The 17,250-nt window shown below is 43.1% G+C and overlaps 2 protein-coding genes across 7 annotated transcripts in view; one reads left to right on the forward strand and one right to left on the reverse strand.

Annotated features, from left to right (window-relative positions):
• The window catches only part of CEP89 (centrosomal protein 89), a 256,966-nt gene that overhangs the window by 81,299 nt on the left and 158,417 nt on the right, over positions 1–17,250 (reverse strand). The gene's annotated exons all lie outside the window — the stretch shown is intronic.
• The window catches only part of LOC130276416 (E3 ubiquitin-protein ligase RNF182-like), a 91,473-nt gene that overhangs the window by 69,493 nt on the left and 4,730 nt on the right, over positions 1–17,250 (forward strand). The window contains exon 1 of one of the 2 annotated variants that reach the window (XM_056525767.1): positions 16,764–16,896. The exons of the other annotated variant lie outside the window; for it this stretch is intronic. Coding sequence (XP_056381742.1) covers positions 16,893–16,896 — 4 coding nt within the window. The 5' untranslated portion in view covers positions 16,764–16,892. Of the gene's footprint in view, positions 1–16,763; positions 16,897–17,250 lie in introns of those variants that run through there. 2 annotated transcript variants of the gene reach the window in all.

Below are 17,250 nucleotides of genomic sequence, written 5' to 3' on the forward strand. Positions count from 1 at the left end.
AGGATCGCTATTGTCATCTCTCTTTCCTATGCACCACTTTAGGACTGTCCCAGTATCTAGGACAGCTGGAGACTAATTATTCCCTGGTGCATTTTGTGGAGATGTGTCTGTTATTAATATGTACACTAACCTAACCTTATGAGGCCAATATGGGCTGTTGTCACTAACCTGCTGTGTTTGTTCCAGCCATTGTGGATCTAATGCTCGCTTCTGACTAGTGAATATATATCTAATGTGGATTAAGGTGCGGCATTTCTGACTTTACACGCATCTACTTTTTATTTTTATATGTCCCCCTGATGGTGCGGGTGACTCAAATTAACAAGTTCCTCGCATGGAAACGCGTTGGGACAGGGACAATGCTACCAGTTGTTTTGTGCATAGAAGCTGAGTAAATAAGTTATATGCTGCTGCAAAAAGCATTGGTTAGTTGGCATTGATGGTTTACCATGCTCTACATGAGTAACCGTTATTCTTTTGTATTTGCGGAAAATTGTGATTTTTATCTAGGATTACTATTAAAAGCTATGTTTTATATGGCACATCCGTTCCGTAGAAACAACACATATTATTCTATTATATTTGCAAAGGGGGTTCTCGCATCCTGCTAGTGTATGGCTATACTGTGAGATATACACAAAAATTTTCCACTGTCAATGATGAAAGCAGAAAAACGCCCCCTGTCACGCCCCCTCCCATAGGCTTGCATTGCATGACGTCACACGGGGCGGAGCCTTGATGTCACAAAGCTCCGGCCCTGTGATCGACAGTAATCAGACCCGGAGCGAATACGCTCCAGGGACTGATTTTAAAGGGGTGCGGCGTGCAAGATCACGGGGGTCCCCAGCGGCAGGACCCCCACGATGAAGCATCTTATACCCTATCCGTTGGAGTACCCCTTTAAAAACTTGCTTTTTTCTGCTGTTTTACAAGTTCTATACAAAAAGCTGAAAAAATACCATACCCCAAGAGCTATTAATTTCCTACAGACTCCAAACAAACATCTAGCTAAAGTGTTTTAGGAAAAAAAATAAACAAAAAAGATAAAACAAAACTCACAAAGCTGCTAAAATACAAAAAAGTTGTTATAAACATTATGTAAATCCAAACTTCCGGTGCTTTCAGATAGCAGTAATATGGTTGGAATATCCAACTAAGGCCCCTTTCACACTATAAAGTTGTTCCGTTAAAAGAGCTGTTATAAACATCCGTTAGAAAAGCCTTAAAAAACGGATGTTAAACGTCCGTTACAAAATCCCATTCAAGTCCACGGGATTTTTTGATTATCCGTTATGACTCGTTATAGCCCGTCATGAATAACGGACGTTATTTGTGAGGAAAGAAAAATTAGTGCATGTGCCGTTTTTTCTTCCGTCACAAGAAACGGGTAACGTTATTTTTAACATTGAAGTCTATGGCAAACGGATGAGCCATTATGTCATACATTTGCACCTGGTTTATAATATCCATTATTACTTCTGAGCATGCTCAGTAGAGGTGACATCAGCAGACTCCTGCAGTGCTGAGGGACTACTACTACTCCCATCATGTAACAGACTTGGTTCCATGATGGGAGTAGTAATTCCCCGACTGCGGGAGTCTGCCGGTGGTTGGGAAGGCTACATTAGTGTTTGTACTACTACCTACATCATGGAACAGACTCTGTTACATAATGCGGGTTGTAGTACAGGGGCTGAGGGATTGAACGCACCGGGTCTCACTTCTGACCCCATGCGATCAGAAGTTATTAAGCAGGGGAGCCCCGAATGGCCGGTACCGAGGAGCCATTCAGGGCTACCAGCTGGGTTTTAAATTGAACATTGTGAGTGGCAGCAGGGGCCATATCTATATTAAAAGCGCTGTGGGGGGCAAGATATATAGCGCTGCAGGGGGAGTGGACATTTAGCCTATATATATATATCACCCGCCGGCGCATTTATAGTCTGCCCCCCTAGCGCATTTGTCATATTATGCCACCGCAGCGCTATATGTGAAAAGTATTTCTATCAGCAGCGCATTGGGCCAGCGGCCAGCCGGCCCAATGATTCTGATACAATACTTTTCATACATAGCGCTGTGGTGGCATATGTATATAGAAGCGCTGGGGGGGGGGTTTGGGGTAGACACACAGCGTTATCTGCCCCCCACAGAACTTCTATATACATTTGCCACTGCAGCACTATGAATGAAAAGTATTTCTATCAGCATAATCGGGCTAGCCGGCTGCTGATATACTTTTCACATATAGCGCTGCGGTGGCATATGTATATAGAAGTGCTGTGGGGGGCAGATAACGCTATATATCTGCCCCCCCCCCTCAGCGCTTCTATGTGGCCCTGCAAAGCTATTTATTAGAAGTATTGCATCAGCATCATCGAGCCGTCCGGCTACTGGCCCGATGCGCTGCTGATAGAAATACTTTTCACATATAGTGCTGCAGTGATATGACAAATGCGCTGCGGGGGCATATTATAAATGCGCCGGCAGGGGCTATATGTTTATAAATGCGCCGGCGGGGTTATATCTTTATAAATGCGCTGCTGGGGGAATATTATAAATGCACTGGGGAGCTAGATATATAGGCTATATGTCTACCCCCCCCCCCCCCCACAGCGCTTTTAATATACATATGGCTCCCGCTGCCACTCACAATGTTCATTTTAAAAACCCAGCGGAGAGCCCTGAATGGCTCCTCGGTACCAGCCATTCAGGGGATTTATAAATTAAAGTAAAACCACACGATACATGGCACGGTTACGGACTATGCCAGCCGCTCCCCTGCTTAACTTCTGATCGCATGGGGTCTCAGAAATGAGACCCAGTGAGATCAATCCCTCAGCCCCTGTACTACAACCCCCATCATGGAACAAAATCTGTTCCATGATGGGGGTAGTAGTACAAACACTAATGTAGCCTCCCTAAAGCCACCGGCAGACTCCTGCAGCCAGGGAATTACTACTACCATCATGGAAACAAGTCTGTTCCATGATGGGAGTAGTAGTAGTCCTGGCTGTGGTAGTCTGTAGGCAGAGGTGTTAAAACGGCTGTACATGATGGATGTTATAATGGGTCTTAACAGATGAATACTAGGGATCGACCGATTATCGGCCGATTATCACGATCTTGGGCATTATCAGTATCGGCAATTACCTTGCCGATAAGCCGATAATGCACAGCCCCATCCCCCACCCCCCCCCCCCCCCAACAGGGCCCGCCGCACTGCCCCGGCCCCATTGCCTCCCTCATCCCCGGTTTTATAATTACCTGTTCCCGGGGCCCGAGGTCCACGCTACTTCTGGCTCCTGCTGCGTCCTGCGTTACGACGAGTGACGTGACGTCACCGTTAGTGCGCACAGTGACAGCTCAGGAGGACGCCATCGAAGCCAGATGTAGAGTGGACCCCGGGAACAGGTAATTATAAAAGCGGGGATGGGGGAGGCAATGGGGCCGGGGCGGTGCAGTGGGGGGTGCGACGCGGTGGGGCGGTAGGGGGCGCGGAGCGGAGGTGGGGGGAGCGGTGCAACGGTGGGGGGTGGACTCAGGATCCCCGGACAGGCAGGAGGAGAGAAGCGGGTGGCAGCGGCGGTCTATGACACCGCAAAAGCCACTGCAGTTCATTGATTTAAAGCGCCCACTTTAAAGCAATGATCCGCAGTGGTGTCGCGCAGGGGGGGGGGGGGGTCGGGTGGTTGGAGGGATAAATAGCTGATAACTTATACCGAAATATCGGTATAAGTTATCGGCTATCGGCCCTAACCTCCACCGATTATCGGTATCAGCCCTAAAAAAAAACAATATCGGTCGATCCCTAAAGAATATGCCCATTATTTTGATGGACATAATTCAGCTGTTAGCACCCGTTATTTCATCAGTTATCATACATCCGTTTTTATACAGAAAACTAATGTTTAATAACGGATTAATACTCATAGTGTGAAAGGAGCCTAAACTGGGTTTACAAGACATTTTTTTTTTATCCCGCACCTGCTGCAGTCAAAATCTACAAACAACATTGTCCTTTATACACATAGCCATGGCCGTAAATGTTGGCACCCCTGAAATTTTTTTCTAGAATATGAAGTATTTCTCACAGAAAAGGATTGCAGTAACACATATTTTTCTTTACACATGTTTATTCCCTTTGTGTGTATTTCAATGAAACAAAAAAAGTGAGGAAAAAAAAGCAAATTGGACATAACCCCTTAAGGACCCGGGGTTTTTCCATTTTAGTTTTTTCCTCCTTACCTTTAAAAAATCATAATGCTTTAAATTTTTCACCTTAAAATCCATATGATGGCTTATTTTTTGCGCCACTAATTCTACTTTGTAATGACGTCGGTCATTTTACCCAAAAATCTATGGCGAAATGGAAACATTGTGAGACAAAATTGAAAGAAAAAAAAACGCTATTTTGTAACTTGTGGGGGCTTCAGTTTCTACACAGTACATTTTTTGGTAAAAATGACACCTTCTCTTTATTCTGTAGGTCCATACAATTAAAATGATACCCTACTTATGTAGGTTTCATTTTGTCGTACTTCTGTAAAAAATCAAAACTACATGCAGGAAAATGTATACGTTTAACCCCTTCCCGCAGAATGTCATATATAAACGCCGGGTTGTGCAGTGCGTTCGCGCATCCCGGCGTTTATAAATGACATGCAGTTAACCCGGCGATGCGCAGCATCGCACGGGTTAACTGGCAGAAGTCCCGCTGTTTCCAGCAGGGGACAACTTCTGCTTCACCCCCAGGACCATCAATTGATGGTCCTGGTCAGCGATCACTGTGATTGGTCCCTGTGGACCAATCACAGTGATCTGGGGTGAAAGTTCAGATCCCCCGCACTGCCCGCCCCTGGAAGTCGGGCAGAACGGGGGACGAAGCGCTGCAGGGGCTCGCGGGGACCTGCAGGATAGGGGGGGGGACACGAGGGGACCGGCGGACTTACCTGATCCAGCGGCGGGACCGAGGAGCAGCGCGGGACCGGCCACGTGGACGAGCAGCGACGGGTGAGTATATGGTCCTCAGAGGCAGCAGTGAAGATCTTCACTGCTGCTTCTAGGAGTCTGAAAACTACAACTCCCAGCATGCCTAGACAGCCTTTGGCTGTCCGGGCATGCTGGGAGTTGTAGTTTTGCAACATCTGGAGGGCCCCAGTTTGGAGACCATTGTATAATGGTCTCCAATCTGTGCTCTTCCAGCTGTTGCAAAACTACAACTCCCAGCATGCACTGACTGTCCAGGCATGCTGGGAGTTTTAGTTAAGCAACATCTGGCCCTTCAGATGTTGCCGAACTACAACTCCCAGCATGCCCTTCAGCTGTCTGGGCATGCTGGGAGTTGTAGTTTTGCAACAGCTGGAGACACACTGGTTGGGAAACATTGTTTCTAACTCAGTGTTTCCTAACCTGTGTGCCTCCAGCTGTTGCAAAACTATAACTCCCAGCATGCACTAAAAGACCATGCATGCTGGGAGTTGTAGTTTTGCAACATCTGGAGGGCCCCAGTTTGGAGACCATTGTATAATGGTCTCCAATCTGTGCTCTTCCAGCTGTTGCAAAACTACAACTCCCAGTATGCACTGACTGTCCAGGCATGCTGGGAGTTTTAGTTCAGCAACATCTGGCCCTTCAGATGTTGCCGAACTACAACTCCCAGCATGCCCTTCAGCTGTCTGGGCATGCTGGGAGTTGTAGTTTTGCAACAACTGGAGACACACTGGTTGGGAAACATTGTCTGTTTCTAACTCAGTGTTTCCTAACCTGTGTGCCTCCAGCTGTTGCAAAACTATGACTCCCAGCATGCACTAACAGACCATGCATGCTGGGAGTTGTGGTTTTGCAACAGCTGATGCAAGCCCCCCCGCCCCGCCACCCCCGTGAATGTACAGGGTACATTCACATGGGCGAGGCTTTTACAGTGGGTTTCTCGCATCTTGAGATGCAGCAAATTTTGCGCTGGGAAACTCGCTGTAACCCCCCGCCCATGTGACTGTACCCTAAAAACACTACACTACACTAACACAAAATAAAATAAAAAGTTAAAAACACTACATATACACATACCCCTAAACAGCCCCCCTCCCCCAATAAGAACATCCGGTACACCACTGTTTCCAAAGCAGAGCCTCCAGCTGTTGAAAAACAACAACTCCCAGTATTGTCGGACAGCCGTTGACTGTCCAGGCATGCTGGGAGTTTTGCAACAGCTGGAGGCACCCTGTTTGGGAATCACTGGCGTAGAATACCCCTATGTCCACCCCTATGCAAATCCCTAATTTAGGCCTCAAATGCACATGGCGCTCTCACTTTGGAGCCCTGTCGTATTTCAGGGCAACAGTTTAGGGTCACATATGGGGTATCGCCGTACTCGGGAGAAATTGTGTTACAAGGTTTGGGGGGTATTTTCTTCTTTAACCCTTCATGAAAAGGAAATGTTGGGGTCTACACCAGAATGTTAGTGTAAAAATTTTTTATTTTTTACACTAACATGCTGATGTTGCCCTATACTTTACATTTTCACAAGAGGTAAAAGGGAAAAAAGCCCCCCAAAATTTTTAACGCAATTTCTCCCGACTACAGAGATACCCCATATGTGAGCGCAAAGTGCTCTGGGGGCGCACAACAAGGCCCAGAAGGGAGAGCGCACCATGTACATTTGAGGTGATTTGCACAGGGGTGGCTGATTGTTACAGCGGTTTTGACAAACGCAAAAAAAAAAAACCCCCACGTGACCCCATTTCGGAAACGACACCCCTCACGGAATGTAATGAGGGGTGCAGTGAGAATTTACCCCCCACAGGTGTCTGACGGATCTTTGGAACAGTGGTCCATGAAAATGAAAACTTGTACAGCCCACTGTTCCAAAGATCTGTCAGACACCAGTGGGGGGGCAAATGCTCACTGTACCCCTTGTTACGTTCCTCAAGGGGTCTAGTTTCCAAAATGGTATGCCATGTGTGGTTTTTTTTGCTGTTCTGACACCTTAGGGGCTTCCTAAATGCGACATGCTCCCCGAGCAAAATTTGCTCTCAAAAAGCCAAATATGACTCCTTCTCTTCTGAGCATTGTAGTTCGCCCATAGTGCACTTCAGGTCAACTTATGGGGTACCTCCATACTCAGAAGAGATGGGGTTACAAATTTTGGGGGGTATTTTCTGCTATTAACCCTTGCAAAAAGGTGAAATTAGGGGGGAAACACACATTTTAGTGGAAATTTTTTTTTTTTTTTTTTACATATGCAAAAGTCGTGAAACACCTGTGGGGTAATAAGGCTCACTTTATTCCTTATTACATTCCTCAAGGGGTCTAGTTTCCAAAATGGTATGCCATGTGGGTATTTTTTGCTGTTCTGGCACCATAGGGGCTTCCTAAATGCGACATGCCCCCCGAGCAAAATTTGCTCTCAAAAAGCCAAATATGACTCCTTCTCTTCTGAGCATTGTAGTTCGCCCATAGTGCACTTCAGGTCAACTTATGGGGTACCTCCATACTCAGAAGAGAAGGGGTTACAAATATTGGGGGGTATTTCCTGCTATTAACCCTTGGAAAAATGTGAAATTTGGGGGGAAACACACATTTTAGTGAAAAAAAATATTTTTTTTTTACATATGCAAAAGTCGTGAAACACCTGTGGGGTATTAAGGCTCACTTTATTCCTTGTTATGTTCCTCAAGGGGTCTAGTTTCCAAAATGGAATGCCATGTGAGGGTTTTTTGCTGTTCTGGCACCATAGGGGCTTCCTAAATGCAACATGCCCCCCAAAAACCATTTCAGAAAAACGTACTCTCCAAAATCCCCTTATCGCTCTTTCCCTTCTGAGCCCTCTACTGCGCCCGCCGAACACTTAACATAGACATATGAGGTATGTGCTTACTCGAGAGAAATCAGGCTACAAATATAAGTATACATTTTCTCCTTTTACCCCTTGTAAAAATTTAAAAATTGGGTCTACAAGAACATGCGAGTGTAAAAAATGAAGATTGTGAATTTTCTCCTTCACTTTGCTTCTATTCCTGTGAAACACCTAAAGGGTTAAAATGATGACTGAATGTCATTTTGAATACTTTGGGGGGTGCAGTTTTTATAATGGGGTCTTTTGTGGGGTATTTCTAATAAGAAGACCCTTCAAATCCACTTCAAACCTGAACTGGTCCCTGAAAAATAGTGAGTTTGAAAATTTTGTGAAAAATTGGAAAATTGCTGCTGAACTTTGAAGCCCTCTGGTGTCTTCCAAAAGTAAAAACTCGTCACTTTTATGATGCAAACATAAAGTAGACATATTGTATATGTGAATAAATTTTTTTTTTATTTGTAATATACATTTTCCTTACAAGCAGAGAGCTTCAAAGTTAGAAAAATGCAAAATTTTCAAATTTTTCATCAAATTTTAGGATTTTTCACAAGGAAAGGATGCAAGTTACCAAAAAATGTTACCACTACGTTAAAGTAGAATATGTCACGAAAAAACAATCTCGGAATAAGAATGATAACTAAAAGCATTCCAGAGTTATTAATGTTTAAAGTGACAGTGGTCAGATGTGCAAAAAACGCTCTGGTCCTTAAGGCCAAAATGGGCTTGGTCCTGAAGGGGTTAAAATTAACTTTTTTATTTTTCCACATATCGGGCGGTATGAGGGCTCTTTTTTGTGCGCCGTGATCTGAAGTTTTTAGAGGTGCCATTTTTGCATTGATAGGAGTTATTAATCTCTTTTTATTCATTTTTTCATGATATAAAAAGTGAACAAAAATGCACTATTTTGGAATTTGGAATTTTTTTGCCATTGACCGAGCGGTTTAATTAACGATATATTTTTATAATTCGGACATTTCCGCACGCGGCGATACCACATATGTTTATTTACACTTTTTTTTATGGGAAAAGGGGGGTGATTCTAACTTTTATTAGGGGAGGGGTTAAATGATCTTTATTCACTTTTTTTTTTTCACTTTTTTTTTTGCAGTGTTATAGCTACCATAGGGACCTATAACAATGCACACACTGATCTTTTACATTGATCAGTGGTTTCTCATAAGAAACCACTGATCGATGATTCTGCCGCTTGACTGCTCATGCCTGGATCTCAGGCACTGAGCAGTCATTCAGCTATTGGACAGCGAGGAGGCAGGTAGGGATCCTCCGGCTGTCATGTAAGCTGTTCGGGATGCCGCGATTTCGTCGCGGCGATCCCGAACAGCTCCCTGAGCTAACCGGCATGGTTTTAATTTCAATTTAGACGTGGCGTTCAACTTTGAACGCCGCATCTAAAGGGTTAATAGCGCGTGGCACCGCGATCAATGGTGCGTGCTATTAGCCACGGGTCCCGGCCATTGTTAGAGGCCAGACCCAACCTGCTATGACGTGGGGCCATGCCATGGCCCCCTGTTATAGAACGGGAGCGGACTCAGGACGTACAGGTACAGCCTGGGTCTTTAACAGGATAATGTCCCACCAAACTCCAAAAATGGTCTGGACAAAATTATTGGCACCCTTTACTTAATATTTGGTTATACACCCTTTGCAAAAATAGCTGAAATCAGTCGCTTCCTATAACCATCAATAAGCTTCTTACACCTCTCAGCCGGAATGTTGGACCATTCTTCCTTTGCAAACTTCTCCAGGTCTCTCTTAATGAAAGGGCGCCTTTTCCCAACAGCAATTTTAAGATCTCTCCACAGGTGTTCAATGGGATTTGGACCTGGACTCATTGCTGGCCGCTTCAGAACTCTCCAGCGCTTTGTTGCCATGCATTTCTGGATGCTTTTTTGACGTATGTTTGAAGTCATTGTCCTGCTGGAAGACCCAAGATCTCGGATGCAAACCCAGCTTTCTGACAATGGGCTGTACAGTGCAACCCAAAATCAGTTGGTAATCTTCAGATTTCATGATGCCTTGTACACATTCAAGGCACACAGTGACAGAGGCAGCAAAACAACCCCAAAACATAATTGAACCTCCACCATATTTCCCTGTAGGTACTGTGTTCTTTTCTTTGTAGGCCTCATTCTGTTTTCGGTTAACAGTAGAATGATGTGCTTTACCAAAAAGCTGTATCTTGGTCTGATCTGGCCACAAAACGTTTTCCCAGAAGGATTTTGGCTTACTCAAGTTCATTTAGGCAAAATGTAGTCTTGCTTTTTTATGTCTCTGTGTCAGCAGTGGGGTCCTCCTGGGTCTCCTGCCATAGTGTTTCATTTCATTTACATGTTGACACATAGTTTGCGCTGACACTGATGCTCCCTGAGCCTGCAGGACAGCTTGAATATCTTTGGAACTTGTTTGAGGCTGCTTAGCCACCATCCGTACTATCCTGCATTGACACCTTTCATCAATTTTTCTCTTACGTCCACGCCCAGGGAGATTAGCCATAGTGTCATGGGTTGCAAACTTCTTGATAATGTTGTGCATTGTGGACAAAGGCAAATCTAGATCTCTGGAGATGGACTTGTAGCCTTGAGATTGTTGATATTTTTCCACAATTTTGGTTCTCAAGACCGTTTTCTTCCCCTCTTTCTGTTGTCCATGCTTAGTGTGGCACACACAGACACACAATGCAAAGACTAAGTGAACTTCTCTCCTTTTAATCCGCTTGCCAGTGTGATTTTTATATTGCCCACACCTGTTACTTGCCCCAGGTGAGTTTAAAGGCGCATCACATGCTTGAAACAATCTTATTTTTCCACAATTTTTAAAGGGTGCCAATAATTTTGTCCAGCCCATTTTTGGAGTTTGGTGTGACATTATGTCCAATTTGCTTTTTTTCCTCCCTTTTTTGGTTTAGTTCCAATACACACAAAGAGAATAAAGATGTGTATAGCAAAACATGTGTTACTGCAATCCTTTTCTGTTAGAAATACTTCATTTTCTTGAAAATTTCAGGGGTGCCAACATTTACGGCCATTACTGTAACAACTCTCAGCTTTACTGAGAAAACCTGAAAAAGGGGTGTGGCTGCTGGGGAAATGGGCATGCGCGTCCCTGACATTTTGAAAAATCACAACCTATTTACTAAGGTTTCCACAGAAAATGTGGTGGATTTGAGCTCTGGGAAAGCAAAACGTAGGGAAAAGTGCAAAATGTAGGGAAACCTTAGTAAATACTGTGGAAAAATACTCCACAATGAAAACCACACTCCACTCTTAGTAAATCAGGATCAAAGTCTCTCTTTCGGGTTGTGGTTGCTTTTGATTTCTGTTAGTTAGTGCCTCCTGCACTTATTAAAGAAAAAAAGTAATTGTATCTACTATGAACATAAAGTGTGGAATCTTTAATGGTGTAATCAGGTTAAGGGATCTTATGCTGAGATGAAAAAACAAAAATAATAACAGATGCATCCAATAAGAGCTGACTTCTCTGAAGATTATGGTTAATGAGGATTCTGCGGAGGACTAATTGAAGCATCTTCAATGTAAAAGGTCAGTGGGTTTACTCCACCCTCAGGTACTTCACTACCCATTACAAAGACGCTGATAAAAAGAAGACATTCAAGAGCCCACACCAACAAACTCCATGAAAAGCTGACATTTCTTTTTCGCTGTGCACATTCGTGACTACAGTATTTAAAAAGAACTGCATATGTAATTAAATATCTTGTTTTGCCTTAATGTTTTTTCTTGCCTTGATATTAGGTTCTGTAAGTGGCCAAATACTAAAGCTTATTGTATAAAACATTCATCACACACCTCTGGGTTTATACATCATCCATTTGATAACCTGAAGGTGTCACCTTAAGTCTGGAGGGGAAGGGTCCTCAATCAACTCCTGTTAGGTTACATAATATTCTTAAAGGTTGGTTTTCATTGATCTGACTCCATTTTTTTTATATATAAAGACAGAAGATACTAGATGAATCCATCAGTCAGTCAATTATTCCCATGCCTGGCTAAACTCAGTATGCAGGTCTATGATAGATTAAAGGTGTTATCTATCATAGGGTGATTTTAGTACGTACTTGGCAGACAGTAATGGACATGCTTAGGAAGGATCTGCGCTTGTCTTGAGGCTGAATGGCTATATTGTGATATTACCATAATGCTGTGGCTAGCTTATTGTAAACTGGTATTTCCTGTTAGAGATATCTTCTTTTGCCTACAAATCCCACATTCCATTCCTCCCTCCCACACATCAGCCACCCCACCCATTGAAACATAAATGAGCTACATCCATTCAAAAGACCTGTGGTTTTCAATCAGGGTGCCTACAGCTGTTGCATTTGTTGCAGATTGATCTCTCTCCCACCAAGCGATCGCTCCACCCATTGAAGCAGACCGGCTCCCTGTCATCAGCTGACTAGTGAGGTCAGGTCTCGGCAGCATTTCAAACTGGGAAAAATCTGTGACAAGTCATTTTGTATGCTGTTAAAAATAAACATTGGGGTGAAAATCACATAAGAATTGTGAGAAAAGAGTCACACACAGGTACAGACACTATATTATGAACGACACTAACTTTACAGCCCCTGTAGCATAGTCAAATAAAAAAAAATCCTGGAATACCCCTTTAAGACCAATATGATCAATCATATAGTAGCTACTGGTTCACTGTATTCTCAAGTTACATCAATAGCACCAAGTAGCAGAGTCTGATATTGTTGCTGCAATGATTCTGAAATTACAGAAAACCCACTTTGACAAAATTGTGGCAGGGAATAAATTCGACAGGATATGAAAGTAGAGAAACTGAAATAAGCATGGTGAAGCATGCAGTGGCATCCCTTATCCACTGGCTCTCAGCTACTGTATTCTCCATCCTGTGGCCCCATTATGTCTATATCTATTATAAGCTACCAGTAAAGAAGGACGTAGATTGATGTAAGCTGGGGAGGGAAGTTGGTATTTAAAGGGCATCTGTCATTTAACCCATTAAGGACTCAGCCCATTTGGACCTTAAGGACAATTTTATTTTTATGTTTTTTCCTCCTCCCCTTCAAAAAATCATAACTCTTTTATATTTTCATCCACAGACTTGTATGAGGGCTTGTTTTTTGCGCGACCAGTTGTTCGTTGTAATGCCAACACTCACTTTACCATAAAATGTATGGCGCAACCAAAAAAATACTATTTGTGTGGGGAAATTAAAGAGAAAACCGCAATTTTGCAAATTTTGGAAGGTTTTGTTTTCATGCCGTACAATTTATGGTTAAAATGACATGTGTTTTTTATTCTCTGGATCAATACGATTAAAATTATACCCATGATTATACACTTTTCTATTACTGTTGCGCTTAAAAAAAATCGCAAACTATTTAACCAAATTAGTACGTTTAAAATCCCTATTTTGAAGACCAATAACTTTTTCATTTTTCCGTATAAGCGGTGGTATGAGGGCTCATTTTTCGCGCCGTGATCTGTACTTTTTATTAATACCATATTTGCTTATACAAAACTTTTATTACATTTTTTATAAATTTTTTTGGGAATAAAATGTTATAAAAAAGCAGCTATTTTGGACTTTTTTTTTTCCCGTTCACGCCGTTCACCGTACGGGATCATTTACATTTTATTTTAATAGTTCGGATATTTACGCACACGGCGATACCAAATATGTAAATAATTTTTTTTTACACTTTTTGGGGGTAAAATAGGGAAAATGGGACAATTTACGTTTTTATTGGGGGAGGGGGTTTTTCACTTATTTTTTTTACTTTTTTAACTTTTATTTTTACACTTTAATAGTCCCCATAGGGGACTATTTAAAGCAATCACTCGATTGCTAATCCTGTTCAGTGCTATGTATAGGACATAGCACTGATCAGGGTTATCGGTGATCTTCTGCTCTGGTCTGCGGGAAGGCAGATCAGAGCAGAAGACTCCCGGAAGGCAGCGGAGCCAGGTGAGGGGACCTCCGTCTGCCGTGCAGGATGATCGGATCGCCGCGGCAGCGCTGCGGGCGATCCGATCATCCTGTTAAGTGACCGCGATGCTGCAGATGCTGTGATCGGAATTGATCACGGCATCTGAGGGGTTAATGGCGGACATCCGCGGGATCGCGGGTGTCCGCCATTACCGGCGGGTCCCTGGCTGCGATCCACAGCCGGGACCTGCCGGCATCGCTCCGATGCCCGCGGTTATGCTCAGGACGTAAATGTACGTCCTGGTGCTTTAAGTACCACGTCACCAGGACGTACATTTACGTCCTGCGTCGTTAAGGGGTTAAATTTTTTGGGGGGGATCTGTCAAGAGATTTGATCAGTCAGGATCTCAGTGCTAAAACCCCCAATGCTCAGTAAAATGAACAGGGAGAAACAATAGCGCACTCACTCCATGGTCCTCCACTATTCCCGTTTTGTGGCCCCATTATAAGTCTATAGGGCTGTCCAGTTACAAGCTGAGGAGTGAAGACCACTTTTCCTTGCTCCTTCTCCTAATCGGTGGGGGTCTGAACTGAGACCACCGACCAATCAAAACTTTTGATGAGTCTCCGTGTCATCTGTTACCAGTGGCTGTCAGCTTCTGAAAGCAGCTGGCAGTCGCTGGGAAAGGAGTGACTAGGCTCCTGAGCTTGCAGCATACACCCTTAACAGTGCCATGGCATACATCATAGTGTGTTACAGGTTTAAAAGCAGAATTTTTTTTTTTATATTTTCTACATAATATGAAAAGAAATGAAACATAATTTGTATTGCCACATCAGCAAATATGTAAAATATTAAATTATCCAGTTAATTATCTAGCATGGTGAACCTAATCCTCATTTGTAAAAGTATAAAAACAATGTATATAAATTAAGCATCGTCCAAAGTCCCACAAAAATAAATGTGCTACCGATAAAAGTCTGGTAATTTAAATCTGAAACAAGGGCAGGCCAGGACATTTATACAGAGCAGAGTCCTCTGTTTAACAAAGCAAGGACAGGATATCAATTTGGAAATCCCCTTTAGGGTACGTTCACATGTACAGGATCTGCTGCATACTTTGTGCAGCCAATTTTGCTACCCATTAACTTCAATGGGTAGCAAAATCAGCTGCAGAAAATATGCAGCTAAAATATGCAGCAGATCCTGTACGTGTGAACGTACCCTTAGAGAACGTTCACACGTACAGTATCTACTGCATGTTTTGAGCAGATGGTTTTGCTATCCATTAACTTCAATGGGTAGCAAAATCAGCTGCAGAAAATATGGTGCAAAAATATTTAGCATATCCTGTACATGTGAACGTACCCTTAGGGTACGTTCACACGTACAATATCCTACACAGATTTGATGCACAGGATCTTCTGCTGCAGATCTCAATGTAAACTAAATGACTGAGCACAGCTTCTAATCTGCGGTTACAAATCCTGCGCATCAATTCTGCACAGGATATTGTACGTGTAAATAGACCCTTAGGGTCTTGCTGTTAGCAGCTATTGCTAGAAGAGTTTCAAAGAAAGATCTGTATAGTTTGGACAGCTACTGCATCCCCGATCAGGCGATGGTGCTGCTAGGTGAGTCATTCGTCTTTTTGGAATTCCAAGGCAGGCATTAAACTGTGTGGGTGCTTGTGTGAGATAAAATAAGAAGGCATGACGTTCTATCCCTATTTGCAGCATATCTGCTAATGTCACTTACCACACAATCAGCTTATTATCTATGGAAAACGATGCAGCAGAACAGACTCTCTCTCTCCAAGACAATGGAAAACTAGAAATACCAGCATCATGTAGAGAAGTGAAGCTATAGAATACTACACAAAACATGCTAGCTTCTTCATAAATGTTACTCAAAATATTCCCACCTTTACCTTAGGCTGAATTTGTATAAACTGTGCCTGGTCATATGTGGAGTACAGATGCGCCTAAATGGGTTTCTTTTTTAAATAAATTGTGCAAATCTTATTAAAAACTTGCATATTTAAAATAACGTTTCCATTAGGGGAAAAATTTACACTAAGACAAACTGGGTGAAAAACCCCATATGCTAGTGTAAATAAATGATAATGTCTATGCAAACACAAAAATATAGGTAAGCAATATAAGATTGAGAAATGTCCCCCAATGTGCTATGTGCATTTAGAGTAATTTGTCTAAAGACATTTGTCTAAATAACATGCTTTAAAAGTTCAGGCAGTAAATACCTTATAGGAGTGCTCATTTTCCCTGGACCCAGCAACTGTTAAAATGCAATATAAGCTGGGGGTAACCATACGCGTGAGAGACCCAGAGTCATTACTATTGTGCTGGGTCTTGAGCCGTTTATGGTTACATAACACACCGCGTTTTAACAATTGCCGGGACCTAGGGAAACAGCCGCTCCAATAAGGTATATACTGGCCAGCTTTTTAAATTCCTCTGTGAGCCGGGCCACTTACGTTGTGCAGGCAGGAGAGAGGCAGTGTGATCCCAGAGCAGAGCGTAATTTATGTGTTTTTTTTGCTTTGTTTTAACATAAGCAAGTGTTAGGGGATTCTGAAGTTTGCCCAAACAGAAAGAGATATGGCCAGACAGCCTTGGGGTTTTTCAGTGGATTTTGACTGCTATGCTTGGTATAGGTCTAGATCACATCACAGATTTCCTGTGACACTTTCTCTATTCCCCTAAAGACTGTGATTAGTCTTAATTAATGGGGTATTCTGAATAAGCAAAATTAGTGATCATTAAAACCATACCTTAATGTTATTAATATCAGCCATATACTGTTATCATTATCATGAGCAGTTTCCATGATTTTATAATGACTCCTCCCCCAGAAGTGCTGCTTGTGGATCACTTTGTCTCACTCTCCGCTCACTCCTCCTCCTGCAGGAGAGGAGGACCATGTGATTCCTAGCTAGACAGGAGGCTTGGCTTGCTGCAGAGTCTTCATGTAAGCTGCCCACTTACTGACGTCACACCACTGTCATTTTAACAAGGATTCTAATCACAGCACTAACATAGAGCATGGAATAGCTCCCTATCCCCTGCATCAAGCTCCATGGGTGAGTATACAACTGATGTTTTTACTCCACAGAGACAGAGCGGGCTGCCATTCTAGTGGGAGGGAGGAGAGGCAGGGGATACTGGGAAAAGCAGAGACTGCCGGGAAATGCAGTTTAGAATGAGCCGATAAGCAGAAAGTAAGGCACATTTACTTTATAAGGGAATATGAATACCAGTGTGCTGTGGAATCCACAGCATGTAAAAGATTTTTTTTTTTTTTAAATCCAATAGTGTGATATCCCCCTTTAACAGAGATCAGAGATTGCTGTGTAAGACAGCGGTTGCTACATTCCAGGTCGCATGTGCACGAATGCTGTTCCTGAGCTTTCGCAGAATGAGTTACTGCCTGACAC

This window comes from Hyla sarda, chromosome 6 (genome assembly GCF_029499605.1).
Source record: "Hyla sarda isolate aHylSar1 chromosome 6, aHylSar1.hap1, whole genome shotgun sequence".
Lineage (NCBI taxonomy): Eukaryota > Metazoa > Chordata > Amphibia > Anura > Hylidae > Hyla > Hyla sarda.